The sequence below is a fragment of the Neoarius graeffei genome, chromosome 24 (assembly GCF_027579695.1).
Source record: "Neoarius graeffei isolate fNeoGra1 chromosome 24, fNeoGra1.pri, whole genome shotgun sequence".
In the NCBI taxonomy this organism is placed as follows: domain Eukaryota; kingdom Metazoa; phylum Chordata; class Actinopteri; order Siluriformes; family Ariidae; genus Neoarius; species Neoarius graeffei.
In genome coordinates, this window is record NC_083592.1 from 18,895,205 (window position 1) to 18,909,676 (window position 14,472).

The window sequence follows — 14,472 nt, forward strand, 5'->3', positions numbered from 1 at the left end:
ATTATAAATAACTTGCTTCTATAAGTGTGTCGTATATGGGCAAAAAGTGCAATTGTGTGACTGGGAAATTCATTATGTTTTAACATGAAGTCTATTTTGTTGATTTTTTTTTTTATTAGACGATTAGTTTATTGACAGGAGAGTGGCTGGCCACTTTATGTCCGAGAGCACCCTCATGAACCTTCTGTTCCCTTTTGAGCCTTTTTCCTCTCAAGGTTTCTTCCTCATGTCATCCGAGGGAGTTTTTCCTTGCCACCATCGCCTCAGGCTTACTCATTAGAGATAAATACATTTATTAGCTCACATTTTTAAAGTCTTTTTATTTTTCTGTGAAGCTGCTGTACAACAATGAATCACCAATGTTCACTGGTGTTGAATTGAGTGTAAAAACTGTTCATGACAAATGCAGTCCTAAAGTTATCATGGCAGTTGTAGTCCTAAGCTATTGTAGCAAAACTGTACGTGTCCAGAGCCATCTTCTAAGTGTATCTTTATTAGCTCATCTGGTGTCGTGGACAGATGCAACGGCTTGAGGCTCTCAGTTATACAGCAGCGTTTTTGTATTTTTATGTGTGTTGTGTTTACTTGTTCAGTATGCTCAAGCACTTGGCGGACGTCTATGTTATGGACGAACCGAACTGCTTAAAATCGGAGCTCTATGTCAGGATTGCACCTCTGAAAGCCTATATTCTATCCCACTGGAGATCCTGTGTACTGAAAAGCCCAGCGGAATAACAATCATCCCACCCGTGAGGTTTTGGAGGTGGCGTAAGGAAAGGAAACAAAAGTTTACCTAAAATAATATTCAGCAATTTAGTTAGGATCTTAGATGTCAAGAATCAGTTTGTGGCTCCAACGGTATTCCACTACTCCCTTCACAGCATTACTCAGTAATCCAGACTCCAGCCAAATCCAACCTAAATCTAACTCGGTGTTCCAATTACTCATGGCAGTTCACTGTATCCAAAAAATATCAAATGCTGCAGCTTTGAAGGATTATTATTAGTTATATAATTAATTGTATTTGTTTTAATTAATTTTCAATCCCCTTATAGGTGAGAGAAATAGTGGTTTGTCCCAGTTGCGTGACATTATTCTTAACAACTTTGCTGACCAGCTACAGAAGAACCGCTTTGGAAGTGAGGAAGATGACCACTATAGGTAAATGATGCTTGTTTTCTCTGAAATAACTTCTTTCAATTACTTTCATCCCATGAAAATGGTGTCCTTGGATCAGACTGCTAATCTTGCTTGCTCTTGTGTAGGCTGAATGATGAACTGCTGCACTGCATTCTGAAGAATGTAGTGCGTGAATCTTGCCTTCTCATCAGTAAATGCCAAACACTTGACAAAGAAGAGTTCCAGAAGCTTCTATCCACTGTGCCTGTATGTCACAGTCTTGGCTACTCAAAACAATTTTAAATTTATTTGGATGGCACCTTTCAGGCCATATGCAGTCTCTCTTTTTTGCTTTTATTTTTTCTTATTTTGCTGATTAATTTTTCCAATTTAAGATGCTTGAAATTGTAAACTCTGTTTTATTAAATGACTTTCACTTCCTTCCTTTTGCCTGAGGCTGGAGAGAGAGAGAGAGAGAGAGAGAGAGCGCGCGTCTGCACGAGTGCATGATTTGGAATAATTAAGCTCCGGTTTTGTGATAAAAGCAGAATAAATTTTCTGATGGATTTGATTCTTTAATTTTATTGCACCAAAATATCATGGACATTTTAACATATAGAAATTAAATTGCAGTAAAGGTCACACTCCGATGAAGCAATGACTGTAATTTGGCACCAATAAATTTCTGTGCAATGTCTGGTGGAAAAGCACAAATCGAAATTAGCGCTGTGCTAACACAATCTTTCTGACATACCTTCCAAATATTTTTTATTTATTAATTTTTATTTATTTCATCAAAATTTTAATTTTCATCTAAATTTTCGGGCGGCACGGTGGTGTAGTGGTTAGCGCTGTCGCCTCACAGCAAGAAGGTCCTGGGTTCGAGCCCCGGGGCCGGCGAGGGCCTTTCTGTGCGGAGTTTGCATGTTCTCCCCGTGTCCGCGTGGGTTTCCTCCGGGTGCTCCGGTTTCCCCCACAGTCCAAAGACATGCAGGTTAGGTTAACTGGTGACTCTAAATTGACCGTAGGTGTGAATGTGAGTGTGAATGGTTGTCTGTGTCTGTGTGTCAGCCCTGTGATGACCTGGCGACTTGTCCAGGGTGTACCCCGCCTTTCGCCCATAGTCAGCTGGGATAGGCTCCAGCTTGCCTGCGACCCTGTAGAAGGATAAAGCGGCTAGAGATAATGAGATGAGATGAGATCTAAATTTTCATCAATTTCATTGAAACAAAAATGTTAGTATCTGGAGTTCACTCAAGGCTACTGTAACTTTGACTGGAACCAAATCGTTTGAACAAAATATAAACAAACACTCAAAGAATGTTTGGCATAAAATCATGCTGATACAGAAAATAACCTAATTCCCACTGCTAAGTATGGTGGATAGTGTTTGCTGATGTACAGTAGGATGCCATAGCATCTGGGATACCAGAGCATCATGTGAATATGAGGATAATTTAAATGGAAATCTGGCTGCATCTACCAAGAAGCAACAAGGGGCTCCTGTTTGGATCTTTCAGCAGGATATTAATCCAAAACATACTTTTTTTTTTTTTAACTGTTCTTTTTCTGTGGCAGAATGATTGAACAGCATACGGTACCACTCAAAAGTTTGGACGCGCCTACTCTTTTATAGATTTGTTTCTGTATTTTGACTATTTTCTACATTGTAGAAAAATACTGAATACATCAAAACTATGAAATAATATATGGAATTATGTGGTAAACAAAATGTTTCATAGTTTAGATTCTTTAAAGTAGCCAGTGTTTATTTTTGATGACCTCTTTACACACTATTGCCATTATCTTAACCAGCTTTGTGTGGTAGTCACCTGGAATGCTTTTCAATTAACAGATGCACTTTGTCAAAAGTTAATTAGTGGAATTTCTTGACTTCTTAATGTGTTTGAGATCAGTCAAGTTTATTTGTATAGTGCTTTTAACAACAGACATTGTCACAAAGCAGCTTTACAGAAAAATGAAGACTTTAAACATGACCAAATTTTATCCCTAATTTATCCCCAATCACCCAAATAGTAAATAATAAAAAAATACAGTAAATAGCTCTATTCCACAACTGTAGTAATCCATATTTTGTCAAACCCACTCAACTAAGTAAAGCGAAATGATGGTCCATCATTACTTTGACATGAAGTGTCTTTTTTTTTAATAATAAAAGTAAAGGAAAACCATTGAATTAGAAGGTGTGACCAAACTTTTCACTGATGATGTACATCTTTAATGGGGGGGGGGGGAAACAGTAATTTGGTGCACAAGTTTTAATTTATTTTGGGTTTTCTGAAATGAACACAGGGCAAAATTATACATACAGGGTCAAAAATTTACCTACAACCACTTATATTATTAATTCAGTAGTGCTGAAAGCTTCAAAATGTATTTTAACTTGACAAGACCAAGGCCTCTTACCTTCCTGTTCGTGATCATGACTGATTGCATTTGGTAGCTTCTCTTTGCCAATGTAAAACGTGTGTGTTTTGACAACAATCATCGGCTTGACCAACACACAGTACAATGGGAATGTCCAAGGAGCTCAGCGCAGATCTGAGAGGATCATGGATTTCCACAACTCGGGAATTTCTCTTGAAGCCATTTTTGAACAACTGCAGATTTCAAGATCATCAATTCAAACGACTATATGTAAGTACAAATTATTGGGAGGTGTAGCTACTTTGTCAAGAGACTTGGCTGGAAGAAGACCCAACCTGTCAGCCTCAGCTGATAGGAAATTGGTTTGGATGGTCAGGAACAATGCTGGAACCACCAAGGCACAGGTCTGCCATGAACTGGAAGCTCCTGGAAAGCTGGTTGTGGAATGGATAAAGCAGGCTTACATTAAGCTTAAAGCAAGTCCTGACTTCAACCCAATCGAAAACATGTGGACTGTGCTTAAAAGTTGTGTCTGTGCCAGGAAACACACATTTAATTAAAATTTACCAATTTTGCCAAGAAGAATGAACAAATATCAAACTGCATTTCTGCTAGAAGCTTGCTGATTGCTACCAGAAGTGTCTGGTCAAGGTAAAACTTTCTATGGGACATTTAACCAAGCAATATTGGGTCTGCTGTATGTATATTGTCTCATTATCTCTAGTCACTTTATCCTGTTCTACAGGGTCGCAGGCAAGCTGGAGCCTATCCCAGCTGACTACGGGCGAAAGGCGGGGTACACCCTGGACAAGTCGCCAGGTCATCACAGGGCTGACACATAGACACAGACAACCATTCACACTCACATTCACACCTATGGTCAATTTAGAGTGACCTTTTATATATATACCTGTGTGTGTGTGTGTGTGTGTGTGTGTGTGTGTGTGTGTGTATATATATATAAATGATATATATAAAAAAGTATCATTTTGACACTGCGTTGATGTCAGAAATCCCAAATCTTACAGTATGCACTAAATTCTTTACTTCTGAAATTATTGAAAGCCCAATATTGCTGTGACGTTCATGTCCATGCTGACATCCATGTCGCTGTATGTAAACTTCTGACTGCAACTGTGTCTCATTTATACAACTGAGCAGTTGAGGGTTAAGTGTAGTGGCAGCTTGTGTGTGTTTTGCAACCCCCCCCCCCCCCCCCCCAAGCAAACAGGCTTGTTGCACCTTATGTGCAGTTGCTGTTTATTTTGGCTCACTTGCACTTACATTTTTCACCTAATTTGTAAGTCCTTTCTTTTATGTCAAAAAACAAATTAGGATGTGTTTACAAACACCATTATCTTTTTTTTTCCACCTCAGGTGGCCTCACCAAGCTTGCACTATATTATGGCTGTTCAGAACCATTTGCTAAGCAATACCCTCTTGATCCACCCTGATGACAGCGATGACAGTGACAACTCCCTTCAAGGGGAAACAATGAAGGTACAGGTAAACATCTCCTTTAAATGCCCTTTACTGTTTAATATATGTGCATACCTGTGGAACTGTATGTAGATTATTGTGTAGATGAAACATACAATGCTCTCGAGAATCATTGACACCTTTCATAAAACTTGGTGATCTAATTGTATAAAAGGGAATACACACAAATTTCAGTCAAACAATAAGAGAATAAGGTAATTTTTTAAAATAAATAAATGAATTAATGAATGAATAAATGGGGAAAGGTATTTTCCCCAATTGTGAAGGGATGTAAGGACGACTATATCTAGGCCATAATTTTCCATCTTCCACACTTGTACTCTTTCCCTGTCAGTGAAATAATATGCCATGTTACCAAAGCAAGTGTCTGGTCTTTTCCCTCTAAAACTAACTGTCCATCACATACCTGCTGCTCATCTGGCATAACACCTTACTCCCACCCTTGCATGTGGTAAGCTTACAATGATGAATCCACTTTTTCATCTCAGGATGAGCCTGACCAGTTTAATGTGTGGCCCACCAGGCATATGCATGGAGAAACTACCCCCAGACCTCCACTTCTGGGGGGTTTGTCTTGGTAACTGTAATGTGGGCAGGGTACACTGAGTTTTTTTTTTTCATGGAGTCATTAGGATCCCTCTTTGTGTGACCTCTCCCGTCAAATCTGTCTGCAATGCGTGGCCCTTCTGGGAGCATTAAATGGTACCCACAGTGAAAAATACAAGCTAGAAATGTTGCACAATTGCATTTTGATTACCCTGTAATGTCACACTGTGTCACATAAAACAGTGTTTTAAAATTCTTTTGTATTCCTGCTCACTTAAATTCCACTTGAGGGCACAGCCATATTGCCATTTTGTGGGCAGTGTCAAAAGTCAGCATGACCTAATATCATTAAGTTTCCTGTATCTTGATTGGCTTGCTGCTCCTGATACCACAATGTAGCCGGATGTGCAAAACAGTCTTTTAAAATGGTGGCGTGCAAAGTCTATGGTTGCAAAAAATAATAAATGTAATGAGGGAAAACATTTTTTCTGTGTTTGTGAAGATTCTCAGTCATCCAGGTCATAGTAAACTGTGGCTGGTAAAAGAGAGCAACTGGACTTGCTTGAACATTCTTGAAGACGTTTCTCATCCGAAAGGCTTCTTCAGTTCTGTCTGACTAATTGAGGTATTTCACCTGACGTCACAGGGTCACGTGACGCCCCGGTGTCCGCCATTTTGAAGGTCAAGCTAGCTAATGTCAACAACATAGTAGCTAGTATGTTACTGTAGCAATGTTTACGTTCAGTCATTTGGATGACTGTTAAAACTGTTAGGACTGGGACTATTTTGGCCTCTAGAGGCCGCTGTTATTTCCTGTTTTTTGTCTATGTTTGTTTTGGCCTCTAGGGGTCGCCACTGTGTCCTGTGTTTTGGGTTGGTGTTGATTGCCTGTTTTCATTAGTGTCACCTGTTTCCAATTTATTTTGTGTATTTATACCCCCTGAGTTCAGTCCTCTTGTCACGGAGTCTTTGTGCTGTTAGGTTTAAGCTCCAGTTACCTCTGTTCCAATTTCCTCGTCCATGTCCTTGTGTTCTTTGTATTTTTGCTTTCTTTTGGACTTTATGGATTTTGTTTTTTTGACTTTGTGAATCTTCTGAGCGTTTGGTATTTTTGCCTTTTCTTTTCTAGTTTTTTTGGCTTTTGTATTTACTTTGAACTTTTGGATTTTTTATTTTTTCCCTTAAGATCTTCTGAGCGTTTTGGATTATACTTCTTGGATTTTTTGTAAATATTGTAAATAAACCTTTTTGATACTTTTTTCTACTTCCGCCTCACACCTCTGCATTTGAGTCATCCCCCTGGTGGCCTAGTGGGGGTTTGCTGGATTATCACACCAGCGAACCAGGTTCAAATCCCAGCAAACCCTAACAAATACCTTTCAGTCTCAAGTTTTTCCTTTACTGTATTTACTAGTTTACTGTAATTATGATCCGGCAGCTATTTACACCGGATCCAGTGTAAATAGCTGCCGGAGCGCGCTCTGGCTTGCTCCCCCTCAAATTAAGCAGCGCGCTCCGGCTTGCTCCCGGAGTGCTCTGGCCGAGGTTCCGGAGCGCGTTCCGGCTTGCTCCCCCTCAAATTAAGCAGCGCGCTCCGGCTTGCTCCCGGAGTGCTCCAGGAGCAAGCCGGAGCGCGCTGCTTAATTTGAGGGGGAGCAAGCCGGAGCGCACTCCGGAACCTCGGCCGGAGCACTCCGGGAGCAAGCCAGAGCGCACTGCTTAATTTGAGGGGGAGCAAGCCGGAGCGCGCTCCGGAACCTCGGCCGGAGCGCTCCGGGAGCAAGCCGGAGCGTGCTGCTTAATTTGAGGGGGAGCAAGCCGGAGCGCGCTCCGGAACCTCGGCCGGAGCACTCCGGGAGCAAGCCGGAGCGCGCTGCTTAATTTGAGGGGGAGCAAGCCGGAGCGCGCTCTGGCAGCTATTTACACTGGATCTGGTGTAAATAGCTGCCGGATCATAATTACAGTAAACTAGTAAATACAGTAAAGGAAAAACTTGAGACTGAAAGGTTTTAACAGTCATCCAAATGACAACGTAAACATTGCTACAGTAACATACTAGCTACTATGTTGTTGACATTAGCTAGTGCTAACAGCTAGCTGCTAGTACACTGCTACAACACAGACACCGACCCTAATAATACAGTTCTTGGTCATTGCCTGGTAACAGCAAATTTATAACGGGCCATGTCTCAACAGACTAAGAAGTTATTTCAATGACATTTAATAACATTTTGTTTATCCTGAGGACCGAAAGTAAATGAAAATGTGAACAAACCTTAGCTGTAATAAGATGGCGACCACCGGCTCCAGGGATGACCCACTGATGTAGGCATGTTACCCAGCCTGACACAAAATATTTGTAGGCATCCAAACTCTTATACGCTTTCAGATCAATACCTGTGTATGGCGATGGGTTTTTAACGACATAGGTATACAGATCATGTGGGTCGAAGTCAGGTAAAGACGAGGGCTTCGTGTATTTCCGTACGTCAGTGAACAATCCTGGTGCAAGCAGGTAAACGTCGCTCTCTAAGCCTGCTAACCTCAATTTTTGCAAATACCTCTCCCTCTGCTCGCCCTGTAAATGTCCTACGTCGCTGGATAGTGAAGGTGTTTTCTGCATCTCGCTCCTTTTTCTTTTATGTTTTTCGTTTGTCGCCTTCCTCGCATTCAAACTGATTCGAGCCGTGACGTCCAAAATGGCAGCCTAATGATGCATCACATGACTTGGTCACGTGGGTGAAAAACCTCAATGGAGCACTTGCATGTGACGTCAAAGCCGATCCAGATTGTGACAGACGCCGTCTTGTCGGTCAAACACCATATTTCTGCCTTCTACTTCTGGTTCTACTTCTGCTTTTACTTCTACCTTTTCTTCTGGAAAACCCTACTATATACAATTCTACTACAACGGCTGCAAGCTCTCCCTACCTGTGCACGTTTTTTATGTTTTTTGTGTGTATTTTTGCGTGTTGTTCGTCTGTACCGGACTTCAATATCCACTACAACTGTATGGACTTACTGGACATGGGTTTCCAGCAGAAAATGACGGTTTGTAGCGATTTCCATCGCATGCACAACATTCCGGACGAGATAGCGAGACCAGCGGGGTCTCCGTGGATTGTTATCGGAAGCAAAGCGAAGGAGGTGGCGTCGGGAGCGGAAGCAAAAGCGAGGCTGCAGGCAGAGCCGGCCTGTTGACTAAGCTCAGAAAACAGCCACTCAAACCTCCACTGCTAAGCCTCTACCTCTCCAACACCAGATCCATGGTAAACAAAACGGACGATTTGGAATTACAGCTGGAATTACCTTATTCTATTCTATAATCGGCTGGTCAGTGCTATACTCAATACTTAAGTGACTTACCCATCCAATGAGGATTCTTGTTTACAAGATGCCACATCTGAGTCACTGACAAATCCTGAATTTCTGTAAAGATAACTGTCCAGAGATTTATAAGCATGCAGTGCTTCACCACTGAACAGCGAGGGAAAGTTAATGAGGTAATTATACACGTCTGGGTATTCCGCTGGCAGTTCAAAATCCGGTCGTGAAAACTCCGTCTGGTAAGCCATAAGGGTCACTAATCTGTAGATCGTTTATTTTAGACATATATCTAGTTATCTGTTCATTAGAAAAATGAGCCGTGTAGTCCGTCGGTTGAAATTGATCCATTCTGTACACGAGTGCAGCAGTATTCAGCGGTGTTTTTTACCGACAAGATGGCGGCTGTGTACTTTCCGGTCACGTGACTGCAAGATCTCTATAGGGAGTATCAGGTATTTATCCTCTCATGGATGAAAAGTAATCCTAAGGTGTCGTTAAGTCATCCTGTTGTGGGTCACTGGGGGCTGGGTGTGAATGGCCTATAGAGCCGTTGGGGTGATCAAAGGATCGTTGGTTCTCTCTGTCCTGTGAGTCACTAAAAACAGCTGGGTTTTGGTGTGCATTCAGTTGTCTGGGAAGTGTGCTAAGGACTGCATTGTAGGTGGCTGATAAATGATGTCTTAGACCAACCTGGAAAGGCCATCAGTGATGGCCTTTCCAGGTTGACAAAAATGGCTTCTTTAACTCCTCGCTTATACCAATGATCCTCTCTGGCTAGAATGCGTATGTTGCAATCCTGAAATGAGTGTCCTTTGTTGTTAAGATGAAGATAGACAACAGAGTCCTGGCCTGAGGAACTAGCTCTCCTGTGTTGAGCCATGCGCCTGTGAAGCAGTTGTTTTGTTTCCCCAATATGTGAGTCCGTGCATTCCTAACTGCACTGAATTGCATACACTATGTTGTCCTGTTGTGTCTGGCTATTCTTTCCTTAGGGTGGACCATTTTCTGCTTCAGTGTATTACTGGGTCTGAAATGTACCAGAATGTTGTGTTTGTAGAAGATCCTCCTGAGTTTCTCAGATAGACCCAGAAATGTAGGGAATGACAATGTTCTTGTGTTTGTTCCTGTTATCCTCCTTGTCCGTTATGTTCCTTTTTCTGCTCTTGAAGAAGGCCCAGTTGGGAAGAAAGAAGGCCCAGTTCAAGAAAGCACTTCAGAACTGCGGGTATCCCAACTGGGCACATGCCTCTATATATAGTCCATTTCCAATGCAGGCTTGTGCACAACATACATTTCCAGACCGGGTTTATCCGTGAAACAGTGCAGTGACTGTGCCTGTCTTACATTGCAGAAAAGTTCATGCTCTTTACATCAAACACATTCAGTGTCAGTTTTCCGCTTGGCACACTTTCCACATCAGCACCAGATAGCTGCCAAACCCTTTGACCCGCCTTCCTGACTTTGCGCTTCTCATGATTTCATCATTAGAATCATCTGATGATTCACTGCTTAAATCATTTTCCAGATGTGGATAGTCCTTTTTCTGAGGTTCATACAGATATCCGGTTTCTCGACTGTAAATACTGACTTGAAGATAACACACTTTCATCTGACTAAATCCAGGCTAACACGTATGTTTACATCGGCTACATTTCCAGTACCTGGCTATCAACAACTTGACGTCTCATCCTGGGCACTATATTGGTTGCCCATGTGCAAGAAGCTTTTGGACTTTTCAGCACTTAAAGCTACTTATGATAGCTAATCAAGTGGCTGCACTTGTGTGAATTACGATAATTAGGGCTTGTACTATTGATAACGATCATGTTTAAATGCTGTACAGGTACAGCGCCTTGCAAAAGTATTCATACCCCTTGAACTTTTTCACATTTTTCCACCTTACAACCACAAACTTAAAAGTTTTTTATTGATATTTTATGTGATAGACCAACACAGAGTAGCACATAATTGTGAAGTGAAACGAAAATGATAAATGGTCTTCAAAATTTTAAACAAATAAAAATCTGAAAAATATGGTGTGCATTAGTATTCAGCCCCGTCCTCTGATACCGCTAAATATAATCCAGTGCAATCAATTGCCTTCAGAAGTCATCTAATTAGTTAATAGAGTCCTACTGTGTGTAATTTACTCTCAGCATAAATACACTTGTTCTGTGAAGGCCTCAGTGGTTTGTTAGAGAACACTGAAGAACAAACAGCATCATGAACTCACCAGACAGGTCAGGGATAAAGTTCTGGAGAAGTTTAAAGCAGGGTTAGGTTATAAAAAATATCCTAAGCTCTGAACATCTCAAGAAGCACTGTTCAATCCATCATTCAAAAATGGAAAAAGTATGGCACAACTGCAAACCTACCAAGACATGGCTGTCCACCTAAACTGACAGAGCGAGCAAGGAGAGCACTGGTCAGAGAAGCAGCCAAGAGGCCCATGATCACTCTGGAGGAGCTGCAGAAATCCACAGCTCAGGTGGGAGAATCTGTGCACAGGACAACTATGAGTCGTACACTCCACAAATCTGACCTTTTTGGAAGAGTGGCAAGAAGAAAGCCATTGTTGAAAGACAGGCATAAGAAGCCATGTAGGGGACACAGCAAACATGTGGAAGAAGGTGCTTTGGTCAGATGAGACCAAAGTTGAACTTTGTCGCCTAAATGCAAAGCGCTATGTGTGGTGGAAAACTAACACTGCTCATCACCCTGCACACACCATCCCCACTGTGAAACATGGTGGTGGCAGCATCATGCTATGGGGATGCTTTTCTTCAGCAGGGACAGGGAAGCTGGTCAGAGTTGATGGGAAGATGGATGGAGCTAAATACAGGGCAATCCTGGAAGAAAACATGTTGGAGGCTGCAAAAGATTTGAGACTGGGAAGGAGATTCCCCTTCCAGCAAGACAATGACCCTAAACATACAGCCAGAGCTACAATGGAATGGTTTAGATCAAAGAATATTCATGTTTAGAATGGCCCAGTCAAAGTCCAGACCTAAATCCCATTGAGCATCTGTGGCAAGACTTGAAAATTGCTGTTCACAAACGCTCTCCATCCAATCTGGCTGAGCTTGAGCTATTTTGCAAAGAATAATGGGCAAACATTTCAGTGTCTAGATGTGCAAAGCTGGTAGAGACATACCACAAAAGGCTTGCAGCTGTAATTGCAGCAAAAGGTGGTTCTACAAAGTATTGACGCAGGGGGGCTGAATACTAATGCACATCACATTTTTCAGATTTTTATTTGTTTAAATTTTTGAAGACCATTTATCATTTTTGTTTCACTTCACAATTATGTGCTACTCTGTGTTGGTCTATCACATAAAATCTCAATAAAAAACTTTTAAGTTCGTGGTTGTAAGGTGGAAAAATGTGAAAGTTCAAGGGGTATGAATATTTTTGCAAGGCACTGTACCCTTTAAGCTCTGAGGGGTATCACCCTGAAGTTCACTGAAATACACAAACACCCTTCACTACTTAAAGGTCTCAGTCCATGTAAGGGCTTATGCAAAAATGGCTTATTTATTTAAAAATATAAACAATACAAAGCCTCTCTAATTAAATATTTTTGTTTGTTGATTTTCGGTTTTTAATGTTGAAATTTATTTCTTTATTTTTTTAGCTGTGTGCATAGATGTTTGAATACCATATGAAGTACCAGTATTTGAGTATTGAAATGACTGTCTGGGTATTTACTGTATGCAGGGGCGCCGCCAGAAATTTTGGGCCCCATGAAAGATTAGAATTTTGGGCCCCCCAACTTTGCCCACCCTCGTCACAATTGCACTATTGTCATTATTTGACTTTTGATAGCCCATGGACCTTGAGTTTGTGACTTTATTACATTTTATGTATTAACCAATGGTTGAAACCAATGGTTTAGAACGTGTGAACATTCCACACACGTAACCATGTCAAACACTTGACTGGTGTCCGTTATTAGTGTAGCGGGTTTATTTTTTTCCACTTGCCATTGTGTGTAGTGGTGGGGAAATTCTGCGCTGGCCCTTTAAGAGCGCAGGTAGTTATGGGAACAAGGCGCTGGCCTCTTTCAGTTCGTTTTGGAAATGTAAGCGCCAGTGCCTTTGGACGTTTGCAGCCCGTCCTCAGCAGTGTATTTGTGTCTCATTTCTTCAGAATAAAAAGACTGGTGAACAACACAACGCAACGTCTGTTACATTAGCAACACTTTAATCTAGCAAACTGTATATGGCGCTCGCTCATTAAAAACTTCAATTCTAAAGCATTTATGGGTTGTATTGCTGCTTACCTCCTTCTCCAAAGGGGGGTTCAGTGGTTTGGTAGGGCGGGGGTCCCCCTGAGGCTGAATCTGTGCATATTTAGGGCACCCCATTAGTTATGAAACTGGTTATTAGCACTAGTTATTAGCACCAGCATAACGTAATATTTCATCTTGTTTATCAGACAAGTCAGTTCAGTTATTAAAATGGAAAAAATGTCACTGTACAAACTGTAAAAGTGTTCTCTTGATAGGCTAATCCAACCACATTCATACTGTTCATTTACCATTCGCTAATATTTTGAACACACATGTGAGCGATAGCTACCTTTCTTTGGGAAAAACTGAGTGACCAGTTGCCTGCCTCTCTGGTCCCTCTCAGCTTTCAGCTGCCTTTCTTTACGTTTTTGACAGCCACTCTTCATATTTAGCGATCATAGACTGTACGCACTCCACTGCTGGCTGGCTGGCTGGCTGCTGCACCGCGACACAGCAGCAAGTAGCGTTGCACTGATCAGCACACAGATTTAACGCATCGCGCTTCTACCAGAACTGGACCGTACCATTTCACAAAAGGGGGAGGGTTAAATGACAATATGTTGAAGAACTCAAGAAATAGACAACCTTGTTCAATTAGCTCATTTTACCAGATGGAATATTGCATTGTTGTTATTTCAAAAGTCTTATTAAAACGTCAAAAGCATATTATCAGCCCCTTAAAGGGCCCCATGGCAGTGCTGGGCCCCTAGAATTGTTCTAACCTTTCCCCCCCTGGCGGCGCCCATGACTGTATGTCCTGGGTCCATAAGTTGCAGTGAGAAAACATTAAAAGGATCCACATGAAGAACATTTTGATGCTGCACTATCACTGTGCGAGAGGCATTTATTTAAAAACAAGTGTTGCCAGGCAAAACGAACCTTGCCCGGTAGCATGTATGATGAATATGAAGGAAGATATTCTGAAAAAAATAGGTACCCTATGGGTACATGTGGCTACTGCTTATAAATAAAAATGTTTTCTGATACCATGTCCATACAGTAAATATAGCATATATATTTATTCTGAGGCAATATCCACAAAAATGAAGCATAATCCAAAAATGAACAATTTAAAAATCACAAAAGTAAAATATACAAAGTGTCTGTACTTTATCTTATTCTACTCTTATCTCTTACAGTTTTCAATTCTGAAACCTCCAAACCGAGGCTGACATACACACGCTGTCGCCATGACCCAAACTCTTATTTCCTGGAAATGGCCCGGCACTAGAGCTCAGTGGAAATGTACACTTTCCCTCAGTAATAAGCATAAACATCTGAAAGCGATTTCTTTAGTCTAG

The 14,472-nt window shown here is 41.4% G+C and overlaps 1 protein-coding gene across 11 annotated transcripts in view; it reads left to right on the forward strand.

Annotated features, from left to right (window-relative positions):
- LOC132872214 (probable E3 ubiquitin-protein ligase HECTD4) overlaps positions 1–14,472 on the forward strand; it is an 868,395-nt gene that overhangs the window by 314,122 nt on the left and 539,801 nt on the right. For 9 of the 11 annotated variants that reach the window (XR_009651396.1, XR_009651397.1, XM_060906858.1 and 6 more), the window contains exons 15-17: positions 1,056–1,161; positions 1,266–1,386; positions 4,885–5,013. Coding sequence is in view for 9 of the 11 variants with exons in the window: in XM_060906858.1 (XP_060762841.1) it covers positions 1,056–1,161; positions 1,266–1,386; positions 4,885–5,013 (356 nt within the window). In the remaining 2 variants the exon portion in view is untranslated. The remainder of the gene's footprint in view (positions 1–1,055; positions 1,162–1,265; positions 1,387–4,884; positions 5,014–14,472) is intronic. The other 2 variants (XM_060906860.1, XM_060906864.1) reach the window with 1 other exon arrangement.